General features: G+C 44.3%; 1 protein-coding gene across 1 annotated transcript in view; it reads right to left on the bottom strand.

Annotated features, from left to right (window-relative positions):
• Positions 1–1014: 1014 nt before the first annotated feature.
• Positions 1015–22581, bottom strand: part of NR1D2 (nuclear receptor subfamily 1 group D member 2) — a 28931-nt gene continuing 7364 nt past the window's right edge. The window contains exons 2-8 of the mRNA XM_043893549.1: positions 20955–21221; positions 19998–20086; positions 18038–18182; positions 15632–16257; positions 13561–13746; positions 11227–11437; positions 1015–4405 (exon numbers count right to left, since the gene is read on the bottom strand). Coding sequence (XP_043749484.1) covers positions 4209–4405; positions 11227–11437; positions 13561–13746; positions 15632–16257; positions 18038–18182; positions 19998–20086; positions 20955–21221 — 1721 coding nt within the window. The 3' untranslated portion in view covers positions 1015–4208. The remainder of the gene's footprint in view (positions 4406–11226; positions 11438–13560; positions 13747–15631; positions 16258–18037; positions 18183–19997; positions 20087–20954; positions 21222–22581) is intronic.

Below are 22581 nucleotides of genomic sequence, written 5' to 3' on the forward strand. Positions count from 1 at the left end.
CACTGCAGGTAGACTCTACCATCAGGGAAGCCCCCAGACTAAAAATTAAGAAAAGCAAATGTAACAAGTTTTAACAGGCCCGAGTGAGTGTTAAAACTAACACCAGATCCATGAACTGGCTGTTTTTACTCAGTTATTCAGCAGCAGTATTTCCAAAACTTGCAAGGATTTCCATCTGTTTTGCTTTCCATCAACCACACGTTTATTTCAAGTTCATTGTTTCTCATCCTGTGCAAAAAAGGGGCATAACCCGATGCAAATTTGTATAATACTCAACAGAATATGATCAACATCCTGATCAAAACCTGAAGTGGGTTACCAGGGACTTTTCTCCTGAAAGCACACTTTCCAAAGAGCTTTAGAAGAGCTCAGCACAGAAAAAATGGGGTGGGGGGGCTGTTTATCCAGTGGAGAACGTTTGGGGAAAAAAATCTGCATCCCCCTAAACCCTTTCCTAAAGGACACATGCACATTTGCTCATCAGAGAATACGAATACCATAAAGACATCTCAGTAACCTTGGTTAACCCAGTGTTTCCACATTCATTTCATCAAGAAGCCCATGTCTCCCACCTGACATCAATTAACATTCACAGGAAAGTAGGGGATATTACTGGTCTTGGAAACAAATTCGGGAAACGCTGGTTTAAGTGGCCCGCACAGCCGCACCCCCTAGTTAAGACGAGAGGAGGCGGTGGTCGTGCAGAGGCTCCCGACCCGGTTCATGGCTACGGCTGAGCCCTGTCTACGCCAGGTTCCCCACCCCTGCCTCTCCCGGTCCCCTAACCAGGAACCTCTTTTCAGCTGGCATCATAGAAAACTCAGTCTTTGCTGGAATCTCTAAACAAACTCTGAAGTCTCCTTTTTAAAAAAGTCCTGCATATTTATACCCCCACCCCCATGCTGAATCAGAGATCTACATAAAAGAGACCCTGCTCTGCTCAGGGAAAGCAGTAAGGTAATTATAGATGGTCTTACAAAAAACTCAGGATAGGAAAATACCAAATACCACACCTGGTTAGAAATAATATTTATTATTCCCTCCCCCCATGTACAGATTACTTTTCAGAAACATGAACATATTATCCATGTCTTCATCAATAACAGTTTGTAGAAAATAAACTTAATTCATATCTTGTCAACAATATAGTTCTATCATTTTTTTAAACAATAGCCATTTTATTTTTCCATGTTAGTTCAAGAATAGCTTCAAGTTTTACATTTCAGATCAAACCAAGACAATCTTTGTTTCTAGGTAATTGCCTCACAGAGCTCCCCCCTCCCAACCCCTAAAAAATTCTATGCCCTAAGTGATAAACTCTTCTTGTACATTCAGCAAACTTTATATTGGAAAAGAAAAAGAATAATTGAGATAGGTACTTACTCTCGTGCACAGTAATAAATCTAGCTGAGCTTCTACTCCTTGCTTTGCAATGATGTTTACATAAAAAAAAATCGTATCTTATCAAGTTACAATGGTAATTTCTTGAAATGTGTTTACAGAAGCTATACACTTAATCCACTGAAATTTCCTTCTGATTTTTGAATCTGTAATTAAACCATCGCCATAAGGAAAAGCTTCATCCCAAGAAGATGTTTCCCCTTTTCCTCAGCTATTTCTCTCTAAAGGCTTGAATTGTCTCTAAGATCATGTAAGGAGATACATTAAAAGCACAAGAAAAAAATGTTTTAGCTTGCTGACATAATGCCCTTAAGTTTGCTGACATAATGCCCATGTCTTAACTTTAAAATGTAAAATCAGAGTTAAAGCATCACTTAATTCATACAGTACATTGTTAATTAATCGACAGTGTCCCACAAACTCAGAAGTTCCCCAAACTGGTTGTCTTCTACACATTTATCAACAGTAAGTTTATAACCAATGACTCAATCAAAGAATGTGCTTGTAGTAGGCTGCTGGTTTAACTTTAGAATTACAAATTTAAATCGTGGGCTATTTTCAAATATAGAAACGCTAAGAGTGGCATATGAACTATTAAATTTGTTTCCCATTACCTACAGGAAGAATTTGTTCAAATAAAATTTTACAAGACAAAATGCAAATCTCTATACCTATATATAGATGTATACATGTATATATTGAACCTAACTAAAGTTTTATAAGCAATACTAACATAGTTCTGGTTACACATTCCTAAAGACTTAGTAACTGCTTTAAAGATATATGTTATAAAGAGGCTTATGCAAAAGGCAAAAATTAAGAAACAACATGATCTTTGAGGTTTTCAGTATTACATCAAAAAGCTGTTTCTATTTCCCATAGAAGAAAACTATGCATTTATCTTCGGAAAAAAATTATAAAAAGATAATGCTATCATGTAAAGAATTCACAAAAACTATACTGTATATCCCATAAAAGTCATACCTATTTAAGGTAAATCACAATTATGGTTTACCTTGTACTACAGACATCACCATCACCTTTCCTCTTTAATAAAGAGGGGGTTTAACTTTTTTAACTTACTTAACTAGTGCCACAGAAATTCAAGTCCTAGTAGCAACAAGTTAAACAAGGTTACAAAATAAGGCATTCTGCTCACATGTCATTAAAGGAACAGGCTGAGACAGTAAAGGGGACCTTTTCATTTTTGTAATTTTATATAATCTAAAAATTATACAGAAGGCAATCTTAACCCAAAGAATCCAATTAGCTGCTATCTTGCAGGGCAACAGAAAAACATACACAAAATCCTCAACTTTCAGGTGATTTTCTCCAACTGCCATAAAAAGGCCAATCTTAGCTATTTAATAAAGCCCAAGAACAGAAATAAGGATGAAATGTCTTTGACTATACTATTCCTAAGCCTGTAGGTCACACACTAAATGATTTTTCAAATTATAGGTTAAATCTAATTTGACAAAATCCCTGTAGTGTTGTTTAGGGGAAAAAACAAAACAAGTGGCTTCAGAACACACCTGCACATCTACATTCACACACAGGCACACATCAACACGTGAAACTGTTTTCTTAAACATCAGTTCTCCAGAAAAGAATCAAAATGTTTATCATCAAGCTGCAGCATGTGTATTAAGGGGCAGCAATGAAACCTTTTTAGCACAAGGTAAGAATCTGAATGAACTTTTAAATGACCAGTACCTGAAACCAAAAATTTTACTAAAGATGAACTCTAAAACACAAATTTTTTGAAAATCTGGACTCAACTGCCTGTTGCACTTTTACATTAAGTGGTGCTTAAATAAACAAAAATAGAGCATAAATTCAGCACTCTACTCTCTAAACATTTAAAGCAATGGTTATGTTATCAACAGGTAAAATGCACCTAATCTGGGTCTTTTGACACCTCTTGTTTTAAGTTTATTGTATGATAAAGTTCTTCACAGTTTAAAATATTGTGAAGAGATATATTTATGTATAACTATATTCACATAGATATTATGTACACATACTATGTATTTAATGTACCCATAATCTTTGAATATGTGTGTGCCAGAGGATACCCCACACATATGCAGGAACCCTGAATAGCAGATTGGTGTGGACTGAAATGATTTCTCAGAAAACAGTAGAAGTTAAAAAAAAAAGATAATTATTATGAATAATTATAACAAAAATTTTACTGTATTTACATAGTGCCTATCTCCCAAGAGGTAAAGATGCTTTACAGATGTTGGTTAGCATGTGTCAGGTGGGCCTGGGGGAAGGATCGGCTCTCATTTCCACAAGCAGGGAGCCTCCCAGGACCGAGCACGCTCACGACGACGACGGGGGCGCCCACACCGAAGTCTCCTCACTCGCAGGGCCTCAACCAGCAGATCAGAGTCCTGTGGTGAAATCAGGCTTCCATCTGACAGGAGGGGTAACTTCCACCACAGAGGGGTAACTTTAGGTCCTCAGATACTTGTGATTATGCCTTACATTTATGTCACAGGGAGATCAAATGGTTTTTGGTTTTGGCAGATGAGAAAGTCTAACATTCAGTGTGACTGTAATTCAGTGTAGCTTCTCCAGTTAAGTGCCGCACAGTTGACGGGTCACTCGGGACGCGGTCAGCCTCCGGCCAGGGCTGAGGAAATGCGGCGGACGGCTGCGGCCGACTGCGGAGACGGCCTGCGGGCTCCTCGTCTCCGAGGTCTCCACCTCCGCAGACGGCACGCACAGAGAAATAAGCATTCAGCACAAAATGTACAGTTAGCCTGGGTCGGTTCATGTCTAAATCAGCGAAGGCCTTAGGGGTGAACTTTAAAGGCCAGGAGCTCCTCAGAGTGCATGTTGTTTAAAGAGCGAAGATCTGGCAACTTTAGGAGAAGTTTTGTAAAAATAGAGGCCTCGTTTGGGTGGTTTTTCATTATTAAGGTCCTTAGCGCGCGGATGAGCGTTTCCTGCAAAGCCTCCACGGAGTTGACGTTTTCTATCCCCGATCGATCTGCGGAGAGCGAGGAGCAGGGGGAGAGGAGGAGACGCCCATGTTACTAACGGTAAACAGACATAACTGTACTTGTCAGTCTCATTAATGAACTCAAACCAAAGCTTTACACATGGGAACAAAGGCAAAAGATATCTGACAGAGTTTTTTAAATTCCAATGGCAAATGTTTGAAGCTATTAATCATATTATAAAATATGTATCATATAGTACACCTGATAAAATTCTTTATACTGCTTAGGTATCTTTGCTCACAAAAATCTAGAGGTTCTGATTTTTTAAAATTTGATGCCACCTAATTTCAACTGCTTCTAATGAGCAAAATGAGATGAGTCGTGTGGTTTGGAAGTGTATTCTCACCTCATACGGAACATTCCACATCTGCGTGTTACCACAGGCGGCAGACACCCAGGACCCACGCACGGACTCCTCTCCCCGTGAGTGGGCCAGACTCACTACTGATGAGTCAAGTATCCCAGGAAAAACCACAGCTTCCACCTCAGACAGTCTCTCACTGCTCGCTCTGAGGAAACCCAGATGCCATGTGAGGTGCCTAAAACGTGGTCCAAGTGCTCAGGAACGGAGGGCTGTCTCCAGCCGACAGCAGCCAGCGACCCAGTGGGACACCCAGTGGACAACTCGCAAGGAACCGACTCCTGCCAACAACCACGTGAATAAGCCTGGAGGTCGCTCTTGCCCTAGTGAAGCCTTCATATGGACTGTGGACAGCTTGAATACAACCTCCTCAGAAGCCCTGAGCCAGAGGCATCCATAGCCCAACCCTCAGAAACTGAGAGAGAATAAATGTACGCATTTTTAAGCCACGGAATCTCTAGGTAACTTGTTACGCAGTAGTAGTTAATCTAACATAGCACTCAATTTTATTATCTATTCAGCGCAGTTCAGTCACTCAGTCGTGTCCGACTCTTTGCGACCCCATGGACTGCAGCATGCCAGGCCTCCCTGTCCATCACCAACTCCCTATTAATAGTTGTATTAAGTTGCATTTACTTTCATTTAGCATACTGTGTTTAAAAATGTTAATAAGTTAGTGATTTAATATAAACCAGCAATAAAGGAAACTACCTTTAAATGAACCAAACTACAGACTTTTTTCATCAGCAAGGACTATTTCTTCCCTTTACAACAGGAGACAGCTGTACTCAAGAAATATTCAATGGCTCCAAGAAGAGGGGGTTGTAATTAGCAAGAAAAAAACTTCTCCGAGGAAGCAAAATTCTCTGGCTATTTACACTCTTGTTTCATTTTTTTTACAAGGAAATCCGGGAGGTCTTCCATTGTGACTGGTAGCTGAAAAAGGCTACTTGGAATGGGAACATTCAAACCAAGGACTAAAATTTAATAGTAAAGGATGGGAGGTTGATTAACTCAATGCAGGAGAAAAATGATGAAAACAGCTTTGTATAACATTTAATAAAATTTGGATTATTGGGAGGTGGGAGGGGGGATCGGGATGGGGAATAAGTGTAAATCTATGGCTGATTCATATCAATGTATGACAAAACCCACTGAAATGTTGTGAAGTAATTAGCCTCCAACTAATAAAAAAATTAAAAAAAAAAAAAAAAAGAAAAGAAAAATACTACTTTAAAGAGAAAAAAAAAAAAATAAAGGCCATTGAAGGGTCTGTGCTTAAAAAAAAAAAAAAAAAAAAAAAATTTGGATTATTGCTACAACTGTGCTAATTATTAAAGAAACAGAAACAATCTGAATGGTGACTACTGGTTGGGGGTGGCAGGGAGGGAAATCAACTTTTCACACAAAATTGTAAGATGGACAAAAGATCTCTTCGAGATCTCGACCCTTGACTTTGGCCATACAATCGTAAGGATCATCTCTGCAAACCTACTTAAAGCTTTCAATAATGCTTCCAAGACTCTCCGTTGCCTTTAATGTTCAAGCAATTGTTTTCTTTAACAGCCTTGCAATTCATTAATTCATTCACCAAACACTTTTGAATGAGTGTGGTTACTGGTATGTGTGTGCCTAGTTGCTCAGTCGTGTCCGACTCTTGCAACCCCATAGACCGGAGCCCACCAGGCTCCTCTGTCCATGGGGATTTTCCAGGCAAGAATACTGGAGTGGGTTGCCATTGCCTTCTCCAGGTTACTGGTGTGGTGCTAGGCAAGAAGCAGTGACCGCAACAAACTGGAAGTCCTTGTATTTAGAGAGCTCGTATTTTGACAGAAGAAAGTAACTGGTTTACACTACGTCATCTGTAATTTACAATAACAACTGGGAAAAAATGACAATGATCCCAAAAACAAAACAGTCTAGATGGCAGCAGTACCAGTACCAAACAGTAAGTGGAAAAGGACACTTGAATTAAGTTTTATGTGTGGCTGATCCTCCAGTGATGATCTGGACTTTGAGTGGCCTATGCCTCTCTATTCAACTCCCTTCACTGTACCTAAGAATGTTAATCATAAAAAACCACGGTTTCATGATTTCGAGGCCAGAGGACCTAAGTACAAATGCAGCTGATCATAAACAACAATCCTCTAGCAACTGCAACACTAGAGGCACAGGCTGAAATGGAAACTTGTCTTCCAGACAGTGCACTACAAGCTGTACTGCTGGTCAGGACACACCTTTCCACGTTCTTCACCATTTCATGAGAACTCCTCCTCGACTGTCGTCCTATAGATGGACGTGAAATCCCCTCCACAAGCCCCACGGGGACAACTGACGCCCGCACCCTGACGAGCCCGGCCTGACACCCGCAGGCCAGTCTGACCTCCACCTGGAAGGGACTCTACCCTTCCACACAGCCCGAAAAAGAACTAACCTGGGGGCAACTGCTCTTCTCCTCACGGTATCAAGCTTCTCCCCATCACTCAGGCAAGTAAGAGTTTGAGACCTCTCTCTCCCTTGGCAGCTAGAGCTGTTCTGTTAACAACCAGTACAGGGGGAGGCTTCTGAAGCTAGACTAGTAGGAGTGCAAATGCCTCATCAGCCAATTATTAAAAATGTGACCTCAGACAAATTATTTAAGCCCCTGTCCCTGCCTTTCCTCAAACTCCTCGCCTGTGTAACTGAGGATAGCATGTCTGAGCTCACAGGCATGGTCTGTCGTGAAGACAAAATTACATAATGAGATCATTAACTAGCATGTCGTCTGACAACCAAAACAAAACCAAAACCAGAAGGCAAGGGCAGACCCCAAGAAAAACAAAATCTATTTTGAATATAAAGCAAACTGTAATGTTGCTTAATTCTAAGCAGTTAGCAGAAAATACGGAAAGACAATCCATTACCTGACACTGGAATGTTCCCTTCAGGAAGCACAGGTTTAGGGGAGAGTCTATGTTGCCTTGCTACCCCTTCAGCCCCACTGAGGGAACACTATGAGCACTATTCCCATAATCATAACACTTAAATAAGTGTGCTTTACTGTTCAATTTTTAGAATCAACTGATAAATAAAGCATGGAAGACAGTCACACCTCTAGAACAGAATGTAAACGTTTTCATTCTCGACGCCACAGAAGAAACGTTCCGGCAAAAGAAGTCAGGCCGCAGAGAAAGTAGGATGCTGCCTCCCTGGATAGTGAGGAGGGGCGAGCTGAACTCCCGAGAGGTTACGGCCAAGTGTAGGAGCAGAGTGTGAGCATATTACAGTCATTATATAACTAAAGTAACTGGGGGCGGGGAGGGGGGGGCATAAAAGCTGAGAGGGAAAAATGAGAGGGTGCTTTCATTTATCAGTTGAAAAGTGAAAGTAGCTCAGTTGTGTCTGACTCTTTGCAACCTGATAGACTATACAGAATACTGGAATGGGTAACTTTTCCCTTCTCCAGGGGATCTACCCAACCCGGGAATCGAACCAGGGTCTCCTGCAATGCAGGTGGATTCTTCACCAGCTGAGCTATCATTTATCAGTTACATCGACTAAATAAAAAGGCGACAGGATAGTATTTCAAGTTGGATCGGCAATCATCAGAACAACCCTGAAGAACAGGCTAGCAAGAGAATAAAGAGACCTTCCATTTTATACCCTTCCACCATTACTGGATTTTATTTTCCTGCTTTAAAAATAACAATAGTCCTTTTTAAGTGACAAAGATTTAAATTTGATATGAACATTATCATAAAGTGGAACAATGTATCATTTTAAGATGCAGGTATTTTTGTGTTGCTTGTATATCTTCATGTATAAACAACAAAAATAAGAAGGCTGTATCTTCTTTTACAATCCGTCCTTCTCCTTTATTACTATATATCCACAAGCAGGCAAAGGGACAAATGGGTTGGTGGGTAAATGGCTAGAGAGAGACCCCTAAGGTTAATGGTGCTTTTTTGTGGTGATATTATCACCCCTTATTTTCATCTTAATATTGACACTGTCTAATTTCTCAAAGAACCTGTATTATTCTTATGATCGGGAGACAAAACAAGGCTTTCTCCAAGTTAAAATCTGAAACAACAGAGAAATCACATTCCTGGTGGAAAGGTGGAAAGAACATGGTGCCTGGAGAGCGCCCCCGCGCCCCCGGCCGCATCCCCCGCGCCCTGCCCCGGGAGCGGGGCGGGGCTGTCGTCTACCCCCTGACCTGCCCCGGGAGCGCCCCTGCGCCCGGCCGTGTCCCCCCCGACCTGCCCCGGGAGCGCCCCCCGCCCCCGGCCGTCCCCCCCCGCCCCGACCTGCCCCAGGGGCACCCCTGCGCCCCCCTCCCCTGACCTGCCCCGGGAGCGCCCCCCGCCCCCGGCCGTCCCCCCCCGCCCCGACCTGCCCCAGGGGCACCCCGGCGCCCCCCTCCCCGGCCGTCCGTTCCGCTGACCTGCCCCGGGAGCGCCCCCCGCCCCCGCCTCCTCCTCACCCCTGAAGTCACCCGCACGGCCTCCGGAGCCGACCCTGCAGCTGCCGGCGCTGGCCTGACGCCCCGGGGTGAACACTCAGGACCACGTCACAGCAGCGCGGCGCTCACGCCCGGGCGCCCCCCACCGTGGAGCCGCACTGCCGCCGGCCCGATCTCACGGAGCTGTGGGCTCTCACAGCGGTCACTCCGCCCGGGGCTCCCGAACCCCGCCTCCCGCCCCTCGGCCCCGGGCGTCCTCACCTTCCGCTGGAGAAACCTAACACTCCACCCTCACGGTCCAGCTCCACCACCGTCCTGCCCACAAAGCCTTCTTCCTTCCCAAGACGCCCATCTACCGCAGGCAGAACCTCAGGGTTAGAACACAAAGCTTTCTGTGTTGTTTCCGTCTCTCCAAATGGAACATGCAGCGTGTGTCTTAAAACTTGTTCTGTCACCCAGAGCACCTCACACTTCAGGCACATTCACGAAATTAAAAAGTTAACGAGTATGGATCACCTGTAGTTTCATGATTACAGATTTACTAACCTGATACCAACTCAAACCATTACTAATTACTTATCAAGAGACTCTGCAAAATGGTGGGTTATGTGCAAGAGGCTTCCCAGGTGGTGCTAGTGGTAAAGAACCCACCTGCCAATGCAGGAGATGCAAGAGATAAAGGTTTGATCCCCGGGTCAGGAAGATCCCCTGGAGGAGGAAACGGCAACCCACTCCAGTATCCTTGCCTAGAGAATGCCACGGACAGAGGAGTCCATGGGGTCGCAAAGAGTCTGACACGACGAGGGATTGAACACACACATGAGCAAGAGGCATTGAAAAGCTACTAAGGAACCAGGCCGCCCTCCCTGACACGGTCCATCATATTATCCCATGAGTGCAGGCAGAGCAGGTCAGAAAAGGTGGCCAAACAACGCTCGCAAACGGCCTAAGTCTCCACCACTGGCGTGCAACGGGCCCTTCACGATACACAGAGAACTCACCCTCTGCAGGGACACTGGTGTGAGAGTCACCGCCTCACAGCTGAGCCCAGGACCGGGGGCCACACGCACACCTCACAACCCTCCCTGTGCTCAGCACAAGCGCTTTCACACAGCAGGAAGTCAATGGGAAACTTAAAGTCAGTCACGTGGAAATACTGTCGAATTCTCCACGAATGGTTTAAAATAAAGTCAGGGACACCTGAAAACGGCTGGCACGTTTTTACATGTTCCCAAGGAGGTCCCTGTCTCAGTTCCCAATTTCTTAATCCCTGTTACTGTCTGAGCTGAGATACGTTGGTCAGAAGCAACCGCAGTGGAACCACGGTGGCAGGGAAACTGGGCAACACCGTGGGTGCCTCCCAAGCCTCAGGAAACGCTGGGACACGGCAGCCGCCTCACTCGCTCACGCAGGCGCTCGCCTCTGCCCTGTGCCGAGGCCCGTGAGGCTCCCATGCACACTCGCTTCCCTTCCCGGGAGGAGGAGACCGAGACCCAGAGACAGACGGTACTTACCCAGCCACACAGAGAGCTCAGGAGCAAAGCTCAGTGAGAGCCTACAACTCGTAATTCTGATTTTTATAACAAAAGACAGTAATATCATACATCTTGATACTTACAACACTTTCAAGTAACACATAGTATTTTTAAATAAAACTTAGATTTGGATTACCACCACCTACCTGGAGATATACAATGTTGCAAAAAATAAATCCATAAGATATTAAGACTTGTAAAAAAAAATATGAACAAAAGCTAAAGATTAAGAGAGGCAGACATGAGACCCAGATCTCAACATCTGTTTATCACTATACAGCCCTTTTGACTTTTACTGTCATGGGAAAAAAAAATTCATCATGCAAAAATAACAGACCCCTAGTTCAGCATCTTCCCTAAGGCCTTCGTCCCTCCACACGACCTGCCAGAACCTAGGCCACTGCAGCCTTCTCCCCAGGCTGCTCACTACATTCCAGGGGTGGCACGATTGTGAACCGGCTTCCTTACCTGCAGAGACCAGGACAACTGCTGTAAACAGACTCATCTCTTCATCACTAAGTTGGAGGGCATTTAGCTTCTCACTAAATTCAAACATAGAGTTTAGCAGATCCCCTGCTCCCATTGAGTGTAAATCATCCACACTATACTTCTTTCCACTTAAAAAGGTGACGGTACGTTCCTTTGCATCAAACAATGACGCAAACCGTACCATTAAAACCTGGAAAAAGAGAAAGACTTCAATGTATATGGGGAAGTTCAATCGTAATACGAGAAAATAACTCAGTATTCAAGCTAGTTAAGAGATAGCCTATGTATTTTAAAAAGTTGTAGAAGAAAAACTGAGTTTATTTTTACCCAGAACCATTTGCTTAAGGCAAATTATCCATCAAAGCAATACTCTAGGAATAGCATCAAAAAAAAAAAAAAAAAAAATCCAACCACCAGTGGCAAAATACTCAACGCCTATGGTGCTCTAAAGCTATTAAAGATTCTGAAATGCAGATTCAAAATTAAAGCAGGCAAAAAAACCCCAAATTAAAGCAGGCAATAATGCTAAGAAGTCTGAAACTGGACCTTGGTCAAAGGTATTAAAGAAACTCTTTTAAGCTATCAAGTACATCACACGGTCTCTAAGCCCAAAGTAAAAAGAGCAGTATTTCAATGCAACAACACTTGGAAACATCCAAACACCAAATGTAGGCAAGGAAAGATGAACTCTAGTTAGTCTATTTCAAGAAAGGGTAACCCCAAAAGACACAAACTATCACAGTGACTGCTCCAGTTATCAAGTCATGATGGAAATCCAAACCAAGCATCACTGCGGACCTGCAAGCTCGTTCCACTGCAGTCACTGCTAACGACCATGTCCCTTGTTTCTCGTGTAACCAGAGGAACACTGAACAAACATCTGCCCTTTGCAGAGCTCCCAAGCAAAGACGCTTCACCCAAGACAGCCTGAGAGAGAGGAAGCCTTCTAAGAAGACAGAGCTAGCCCCACAGCCAGCTGTCTCCAGACAGATCACAAGGGGAACAGAACGCAAGTCCTGGACAATGAGATTTGTGTTCTAGTCGTGACTGTCATGAATTTACTGATAACCAAGGAAAGAAAACTCTCTTCACCTCTCTGGGCTATATCGTTCTGTAACCTCATAACTGGGTGAACTGAACTTGATTTCTGACATCCCTTCTGACTCTCAATCTGGAGGTCCATTGGTCAAGAGTCTGTCTTCCAATGCAGGGGACACGGGTTCGATGCCTGGTCAGGGAACTAGGATCTGACATGCCCCGAATGGAGGAGCCCACGCACTGCAGCAAAGGCCCAGCGCAGCCAAAGACCCTTAAGTCTGATGTTTTCCTTTAAACTGAAAATTCCAACCTATAGGTGTTTCTTTGGAATTACATCACAGCTATTTTATTTATGAAAACTTCTTCTCTATTCTAGTCCAAGTGCCCCAGAGAACAGAGCCAAAGGCAAGGGGTTTTGAGGGGGGTGCAGGTGTGAAAACAGGCGTGAGGAAGAAGGAAGTGTGATGAAAGCAAAGTCAGTAGCGGAGGACGTGTCACCAAGCTGGACACTGCCTGACATGAAGCACAGCTGAGATCTGGGCCACGGAGGGCCATCCAGGGACATGAAGCCCCCCCACCGCCGCGCCACGTCCTCTGCTGATTAAAGGCTGGGGCCGCCCAACATCAGCTCCCACCCTCCCCTGCACTTCAGGACAGCGCCCACGTGAGCTCCAGGCCAGGCCTGCGCCTGCGCCCACCTCAGCTGCGACAGGAAGCCCCGGGCCGACAGATGAGAGGCACCTGGCCCTGCATGGAGAGAGGCTCTGTCTGCGTCCCACTCAAGTTGGCAACAAGAGCTGCCCCAGGCCCAGGAGACAGCATCACACAGAAAGAGAAGCTGGAGTCAAAAATGCAGCCAAGGATTCTGACGAGGCCAAGAGGATTGTGGTAGTACATATGAAACGTCTGCTACATCGACCGAATATTCCACCATCTCTTAAGACACAAAAACACCGATCTGTTTTCCCTTTGGTCCGGTACTGAACCCAGGAAATGCTGGGCTGGGCTTTCAGTAGGTGTCTAACTCCAGAGAACCTGCCGGGTTCACACCTGAAGGCGGTTTCAGAACTTGGGGTTGCTGTGCTGCAAACCCAGCACATTTGTGTTTCAAGTCTTGAGTAACGCAGGGTTTACCTTGTCTCTCCCCAAGATCCTGGGATGGTCATGCTTTTCTTGGTAGTTTCAGCCTCTGGACTACAAATACTTGTTGAGAAAAGAATGAAAATAAAATACTACCCTGCCCAGTATCAACATTCAAGATAAATAAATACCTACCTCAAAAGTCCCAGCCTTTAAAAGGTTGACCTGGTCGTGCTGCGAGAGATCTCTGAACCCAGGAATGCGCTTTGCAAACTCCACCACTTCCTTCACTGCTGGGGTGAAGCTCATGGAAAATTCTTCCCAGATTTCATGTCCCGATTTATGAGGATCTACGTACGGAGACTTACTCATTGGACAAACCTAATATGTGCAAAACAGAAGAAATCTTCGATTATGAGAGGTGGGAAAGAAACTTCAAAGGCAGCGTATCAGTCACTGGAAACCCCAACAGGAGAATACTCTGTGACACCATAGAATCTACTGATATTAGCTAGCACTTTCTTTACTGGCTGCTCCCCTTGTGACAGAAAGACTCAGAGCATCCTAATTTAAACAGCAGTTAACTTATCATAAAAGAAGTAGACTAAGCAAAAGGTTCATCTATTACAAGCTGGTTCAAAAATCTGGTACACAATCTATAGAAACATAAATTAGCTGAGCAGTTGCAGGGCTGGGGCTGGGGGCAGGTACTGTTTGCAAATAGGCACAAGGGATGTTTTGGGGGGTGATGGGGATGTTTTAACACTGGACTATGGCAATGGTGCATAACTAAAATTACTAAAAAGCACTGAAATTGAACCCTCTGTTGCACAGGTTTGACAGTGGACTCTGTAACACTACTGTCATCTCACACTGGTTTTACAAGTGTCAAGCAAACTCACACGTGCACTTGACTCTCAGTCCTGTTACTTAGGTATGGCAGACATACAATTACCATCTCTTAGGCAAGGAAATGGGACTTTAAGTGGGTTAGTGATCCATCCAAATATAGCTAGAAGTCAAGGCCTAGAGCCCTACCCCACACTTAGTATTTCAAAACTGTTTCCTAAATAGGCAAAATTACACTGCTGTAATTTCAAAGAAGAAAAGGTCTGAGATGCTTCATTGTTTTAAAAGAGGTCACTGACCACTTATTTCATATACAATGGTGTGACCACTGGCCTCCACTTTTTCAGTGAGGATACAATGGCTGGACACACAAGGTGCACCTTCTAAACGAGGATGGGGAGGAAAGAAGAGGCCAGAGGAGGGACCGGCACACCACGGAGATACAAAATGAAATCAGCCTTCACGTGCCGACTAAACCCACGAGATCCAGAAACGGGACGGCTCCATGACCATGGACAACATCACAAATTAGAACCTAAACACTTACGGATTTTCCCCTCCTTACGGCAGTCACTAAGCCTAAAGAATATAAGGTTACCTTCCAGATCCATGGAATCAAATAACTTCAAGGGACCAAAAACAAACACACACCTAACATTAGGATTGGGGTAGAGTCAACTATTTGATGAAAAATGAAGATCTGAATTACCCTGGTGTAGAAAACACCAAGCACTATCAAAGGACCTCCTGGTGTCAACAGAGCCGTGGGCCTGCTGCTCTGGATGACACTCTGGCTGAGCACCCACGACGTGCTTTCATGCAGACTGCTGTATTTGTTGAAACACTTAAATGACGTGACACTGACTCATCCCACAGGATGAAGTCTGAGAAAATTCTTAGAATCCGGCGGATTATCTTAAACTATTCCCAAGTTTTCAAACCATGAAACACCCATGCTCTACATCCAAAGACCTCTTCATATCATGATGGTTCAAGAAGACACTTTCCATCCCAATCAAGGAATTACTGACTGTGGCAAGCTAAAGGATCAGTCCCTTGAGGAAATCCCAACGCTAGTAAGGCCAAGACTAACTTGAATACCTGTATTTTGAAAGGGTTTTTTAAGAATTAAAGGATCAATTCTTCATAACCCATATTTTACATAAAATCCTAATTCCGATCATAGTATCAATCAAATAACACGTTTGTGTACCTAGCTTTGTGTGAAAGCAGATCATTCCACAAATGCTGTTTATTCAAAATATTTGATCTAAAATACCACGCAAAAGGGATTCTAATAAATCTAGCTTTGCTGACCCTCACCCCCGCCTCTGAATTTGGAATGGCCTCCGAATAAAAGAAAGCCTTCACAGTTTTCCTCGACACAAAGTGAGCAAAAGAAGGGATTTCACTATACCAGGTGCATTCTCCCGCCAGTGTTGCACAGGAAACCGTTCTTGTTCTCATTCTGAGAAAACCCATCCATGGAAACTCTGTCACACACTCTCTGAGTATAAGCGCCGGGGAAGCTCACGCAGTGTCCGCCCGCCACACAGACGCCGTGCCCGCCGGGGTAGTGCACGCCGCTCCGGCCCTTGTAGAGCCCGCTGAGATGCGGCGGGCTCTCGGCGCAGGGGAAGCGGCCGCGCGGCCCGCCCACACAGTGCTCGTGGCTCACGCTGTACGGCTCCGGGTTCTTAGGGATCCGCTCTCGCGGCGGCGCCGAGGTCTCCGCTGAGCTTTCGCGCGGCTCCTGATTATACATGAAGGTGTCCTTGTGCGCTCTGGTTACCATGCCGATCACTTCCTCCTTCGCAAAATCGGCGGAGGAGGGAGAAGAGCTTTTGCTGTTGTCCGGCTCCAGCTGGGGTTTGGGTCGCGGTTGTTCCTGGGCTGGCAAGGCGATCTGCTCATGGTGGTCTGCTAAAGGGTCACTGTGCAAACGACCACTGAGCTGGCTGTCCATCATGGTCCTCATCGCACTCTGCATCTCGATCAGCATGCGCTGCTTTTCACGCTTAGGAATGCGCCCAAACCGAACAGCTATTGCAGAAAAAGATATTCAACGTCTACAGGTTAAATAAGACCCATTTATTCCAAAGAGTAACACAGCACTGGCTCTGACAACTACAGCTTCTGATGACACAAGAGTGCCCACTTGAGTCTGGCCAAAAATCATTCTAAACCTGCCAGTTATGTTTTTGAGGAACCACAGGAAGCGGGAGTGGGGAGAGAAAATTTTCACTTTTCTCTCAAAATAAAGCTAAAGAGAAGACTTCTTGGGTATTTTATAAGCAAAGTCTAAGAAAGAAATTTGAAATTAACTAATGAAAATCAGTTTGAAACAAACCAGCATTACTACTCAGCACCTTACTAACTAAGGCTGAAGGCTGTCCTCAGGAAAGCATTCAGCTATCCACATCCATCAACTCTGATGGGTAGGAACAATCACTTCCCCTGACCTTTGTCTGTTCATCTCTGTAACCTTATCCTCAAGACCCAACTATTAAGTGATCACCTTTTCCAACTTCTTAAGAGAAAATCTTAACAGAAAAGAAAAAAAAAAAAGTCACAGTCAATAGAAATGCAGTTATTGGAAAATAAACTGGCTGGATTTTAATTAAAATCAATGAAACAAAAACAAAAGCATTCATTTGCACTATCTTAGAGGCTAGTCCTGTCTCCAACATTCCTATCCCTGAGGGAAAGAAAAGCTTCTTTCTATTCTAGTATTTATACACAGATAATAAAAATTCAATGTATCCACCCTGCAAGGAAGTCTCACTGCTCTAACTGCAGCCTCTTACACTATCAACCGCAGACGTAACAACTTAATCATTTTGCACAGTCTACCTTAGCTTCTCTCTGCATGACTGATGGCCATTTTTACTCTTGTGGAAATCACAATATCCATCAAGTTTGGATTAGTATTTCTAGAGCCATAAAAAAAAATTTTTTTAAAGCAATTGAAAACATAGAACATCAATTGCTAAAACCTGTCATTCAAGAACCTACTTATTACAACGCTGTGTTTCTGTGTCAGTAGATACTAGCTAGAGTAACCTAAGGGACTGCTTAAATCACTCTTCCCTAGATGAATACAAGGCTCATTCTTAGCAGTTCTCAATTAACTCCTAACCTGACCCCTCTGAAAGTCTCACAATCCTCAGTTACGTTACTTGGAGGAGAATGAGACTACCCAAACATGATTCCCCAAACACTACAGAAGAGTCAGATCTCCCAGGGAGGTCGTCCACAAAGGACACTAACGGTCCCACAAATCACCACCACCCTGTTGCCCACAGGAGTGGCGCACGCCAGGACTGAGCTGCCACCTCCTCAGCAGACGCGTCTTTCAATCTTGCGTCACCTTTGAAAGTACTCACAATCGGCGCCTAAGAGCACGGTGTCATCTCAGGACTGAGAAGTCACAGAGCTAACTCACAGAGGGAGAAATGCGTTCCTCAGAACTGCTAAGAAAGAAATCAGGGGGAAAAGCCAAGAACTCCTTTATCATGAAAAACTATACCTTTCTTTTTTTTTGAAAAAGTACTCAAATCACACAGAGGAAAAATGGGTCTTTTCACAGGCAAGAAACAAAAAAAAGAAGTGAGTCAAAAGCTGTTTCTGAGGTGATGATGCTAAAATTTGACTTTAATCAATTTGGCATCCTGTAAGACCACAAAATGTGTTTTTGAAAATCTGTTTCACCCTGAGCACAAGGGGGCTACTACTGGTAATTGACTTACAGCTCTGGTGCACGCTGAGGAATAACGCCAAGCCCCATATGCTTTAAGAAGAGCACTCTAAACTAGGGACATACCATCTCTTGACATCCCAACAGACAGACACTTTTTGAAGCGACACTGCTGGCATCTGTTCCTATTCATTCTCATTATAGAGCAGTTTTCATTCTTCAGGCACTTCTTGTACTGAATGTTTTGCTGAATGCTTCTCCGGAAAAAACCCTAAGAACAAAGGAAGATGTAGGGATCCGATTAAAAACATCCAGAGGAACTCCCTCTAAGCGTCCCCCACACCTAATTAGCCAGTACGCTACCAGGACCCGAGAGGTCATTCTGGCTCAGAGCAGGGGAAGACGACACTGACGCTCAGACCGCCACCCAGCTCTTAGCAGTACCTGCGAGCGCCTGCCGGCCACGCGGAGCTCTTTTCCCGCTTCCCTTTGGAGTCTCAGTGCTGCCAAAGCCCCCGTGTCCTACACTCCGTTCACCCTGTTACCAGCCGGGCCTGCAGCCACGCTTTCCAGCTCATCCTGGAGTCACATTCAAATTCCCAAGCTCGTGCAATATGAAGGACGTCCTCAACAAGATGACAGAGAATGGTGTTCCATACTGCAGTTCCCTCGCTAGATCTAAGGATCACATTAGGAGAACTTGGTCTTTCCTGGATTACCACCAGCTGACACCTCCTTATCATTCCAGATGTTCCGGGTTACTTATCAGCTACAGGTAAGTGTCACACACACCCACAGCTCCCAGCTGGATGACTGCACACAGCTGCCGTATTTACTGCACAAACAATCCAAGTTCATGCTCTGTGAGTGGTCTGCAAAGACCTCCCCTTGACTTTTTCAGGAAAATCAAAATCACCTAAATTATTTTAAACTGCAGTTTCCTCGACTGTCGTTAACTAACCACATTATTGGATGAATCTGTATTAGTGATTGTGGGATATAACATTTTTATGCTTTGTTACTATAATACTATACTTGGGCACTATGATATCTGAGCTAGATCTTTAAGAGCAATTATGTGTGGCATTTATCAAGAATATGCACTGATATTCATTTGCTTGTGCTTTTGTTTCTCTAGCTAGAAACATAGTTATTTCATATCTTTTGTTAAAAGAAAAAAAAAGAAAAACTATTTATAGAATTTTTAAAACAATGAAAAAGTGCTATTTCTGAATAGAGTATAGTAGTCCTGTGACGTGATCGAGCCATTAAGAGCTACAAAACTCACAGCTCATTCAGAGCCACCCTAGAAAGTATCTTCCCCTTCATCATGTATATTCACTGTTTTGCTCACCCACCATATCCAGCCAAACTGGGTTCCTGCTTCTGGCTTTCAGTGAGAGGACAGCACCAACACAAGTCCTGGCTGTGTCAGTTTTAGACACTCAGGAGGAAGGACTGTGCCAAATGAGAAGAGAGAGTCCCTAGATGTAAGTAGGAAGTACAGACTTCTCACTTGGAATTACCTGACTCAGGAATATTCAACTCAACTTACAAATGAGCTTACCTAGGGCTCAATTTATACTTGAGATTCTTTCACTGACTTGGCATCACTTCCGAAGGTATCACATTTTTACAAGCATCTAGGAATTGCGCCCAGTTCCCAGCACCTGCCACGTCAGAGTGTCAGAGGACCTGATGAGATCTGTTCCAAGCCTGGCTTAGTCTAAGTCTCGAGAAGGCAACAGCCTCATCCGTGTGCTCCCTGCCGTCCACTGCCACCCAGGACAGTGCCTGACGCGTCGGTGAGTGACACACTTCACACCAGATTCAAGTGTAAGATAGCAAATTTATTTTGATCAAAATCTTAAAGGAAAAAGAAATACTAAAAAAAAAAAAAAGAAACACTAAATATATTTAAAATGTAGTTTTGAAATATATTTTTCAAAATGAGTTATGTTTGTACACTACATAAAATGCTTAAAACTTTAAGGAGCAGCTGACTTCTCTTCTCCTTCCAGATTATCGACCATGTGATTTCTTTAATCCCAGAATCGGCAGCTTAAACAAATAAAGCATGCATTACCTTACAGCCTTCACAAGCATGAACGCCGTAGTGGAATCCTGAGGCCACGTCCCCGCAGACTTTACACAGGAGAACCATGCCACTGAATTCTGAAGCACAAATAGACAGAAAAGTGAAAAGCTGGAAGAAAAGCTAAAACTATTTCTTTCCAATAGAGTACTGTATTTTGTTCAACTTATAAATACTTTAAAAAATATACAAATATACTTTTATAATGTCAGAGAAAAATCTTTACACCAAATTGACAATCAAAAGAAATCACGCCTTATGGCATGGCCAAAACTCTCTCAGAGAGCTGAAGATTCTGGACATACTCTGAAATTTTGTAAATCTAGAGTCACTCTACATCAGATATGCAACCAGAACTAAGAAAACAATTCTGCTGGGTAAGAGTCAAGGAATCAGCGCCAGGGGCGTCAACCAACAAAAGGTGCGAAGCGGGGTCTCCACAGGCCGCTGTGCAAACAGTCCAACCCACCTGTGGGCAGAGCCAGGTGCCAGCCCTTCCTGACCCTGCCCTGAGGCCGCCTGTGACCTCTGCACTCACTCACGGATCCACATTCCCACTACTCTGTGGGATATTCCAACCCTCCAAACATTCCTAGCGCCAGGCTTCATGAAAGCAAGCTCCTTTCCGTGAGTGAGTGCTCCCCTCTAGAAACCAGAGTCAGCACTAGGAGGGCAGAAGAAAGACAACTGTGGAAGCTAAGAGGGCACCCGAGGGGAAACACAGGCAGACGGACCACCTCACCACAGAGCACTGATTAAGACAGGCCCTAGGCTGAAACTTTTAATTAAGGTCATCACTGATTTCTTAATAACTACTAAACTGTAACTACCCAGAAGGGGGTGAAAAGTACACCCAGAAATAAAACGGTCCCCACCAAATGAGCAGGTGATAAAGTAAGCCCCACCTGCGATTAGTGGCGTCAACTGTCAGAAAACCAGACAACTCACTTGTGACTCCACTGTGACTCTTTGTCAGCCCAGGGGCGCTCGATTTGCTGGTTTTCATAGAACAATCTATTCGATCGTTCTTCAGGATGCCTTCAATATTGGAGAGATCACCATTTTTGGGGTTCCCATTGCTATCAGAGTGAGTGCTGTTTGGAGAAGACGGGACAGAGGAGGAGTTGGACTGGAAACTGTTCTCGGAGCCCTCACTGTGACAAGAGGCAGGGCTGGACGCTGAGCTGGAAGAACTGATGTAGGCAATCACACCTCCTGGAAGAGATGGGAAATCAGGTAATTAGACACATGATAATGCGTATTTTCTATTTTCACAAATCTCAATAGTAAAGTCACTAACTCTGGAAAACAGGTTAATGATCAAAATTACCGCAAAAGGGAAAAGTAGCTTATTTTCTTCCCTATTTCCTACTAGTCTTGCTTCCACAGAGTTCAAAGCTATAAAATTCCCACTGGTTTAAAAAGTGGGCAGGCTCTCACTGGCTCTGTGATTCTCAGCATGTGCTGATCCAAACTTAAAAGCTTTTCATTTTCCAAACTACTCCTAAAAGGGGATGGAAGACCCTCCTGAGTGACAGCAAAGCCAGTCATCACGTTGCCTGGGCTGTGAGGAAACCTGGTTCTGGTCCCCTCTCTGCCTCCTTTCTTATCCCCTTACATGACACTGTCCCAGAACAGCGGGCCCATCCCTTACCCACCCCACCCTCCAGCATCTGGCTAAAACACAGGTCAATGAAGCACAGATGTAACATGTAGAGCTCCGGACAAAGGAATCTCTCTGGAAACACAACGCCTTTCACAGCTGTTGCTCTCACAGTCTGTGTTCTGATGCTCCCCAAAGACCCCACAACTTCCCACTGAACCTCACTTCCGCACCTGCCTTCTCCACCTACTCCTGCCACTGGACTTGCAGACACACTCCTCTCCATGCAGCTCTTAAGAAACCCAGACGCACCACCTGTTCTTCTGACTCACTGTTTACAGTGAGTGTCAAAGAGGCTGGAAGGTGGAAGGCACGCTCTGAGCCAACTCCCCCTTCACAGAGCTACCTTCAGGACACTCTTCACCACTTCATTAGGATAAACTCCACAACTCCCCCTGAAACTGGCCCTGACCTCTTAAGAGACTGCAAACCTTCCAGCTTAAGAAATAGCACTTAAAATGACTCTTAGGGTATAATTTCAAACTTCTTCCCTGAAAGTGATAAAATGCTTCAAGAGTAACCTCATGACCAAAAGTATTATTTTTCCAAATCCCAGGCCAAACAAGTAATTTTCATCTTCTCCGCCAAGGCCTCCTGTGGTTTCTTTTCTTCTCTCCTCCATCATCAGCCAACATTTACTGGCTTTTTCAATGTGTACCACATACAAACATTAATTATCTCCCTTCCATCACTGTCTTGAACTCTTACTTAAACCTACTGTTTACCTGTTTCCATCTACTTCTCAACAAGAGAGATTAAAAGTACCTAGGTGCAGAGTGTCTATACATGCTTTACAGATACAAGTCTGACATAAATTTTTTCTTTATTTTTTTGGCTGTGGCATGTGGGATACTACTTCCCCGACCAGGGATCAAACTGGTGCCCCCTGCAGTGGAAGCACGGAATCCTAAC

This window comes from Cervus elaphus, chromosome 32 (genome assembly GCF_910594005.1).
Source record: "Cervus elaphus chromosome 32, mCerEla1.1, whole genome shotgun sequence".
NCBI classification, from domain to species: domain Eukaryota; kingdom Metazoa; phylum Chordata; class Mammalia; order Artiodactyla; family Cervidae; genus Cervus; species Cervus elaphus.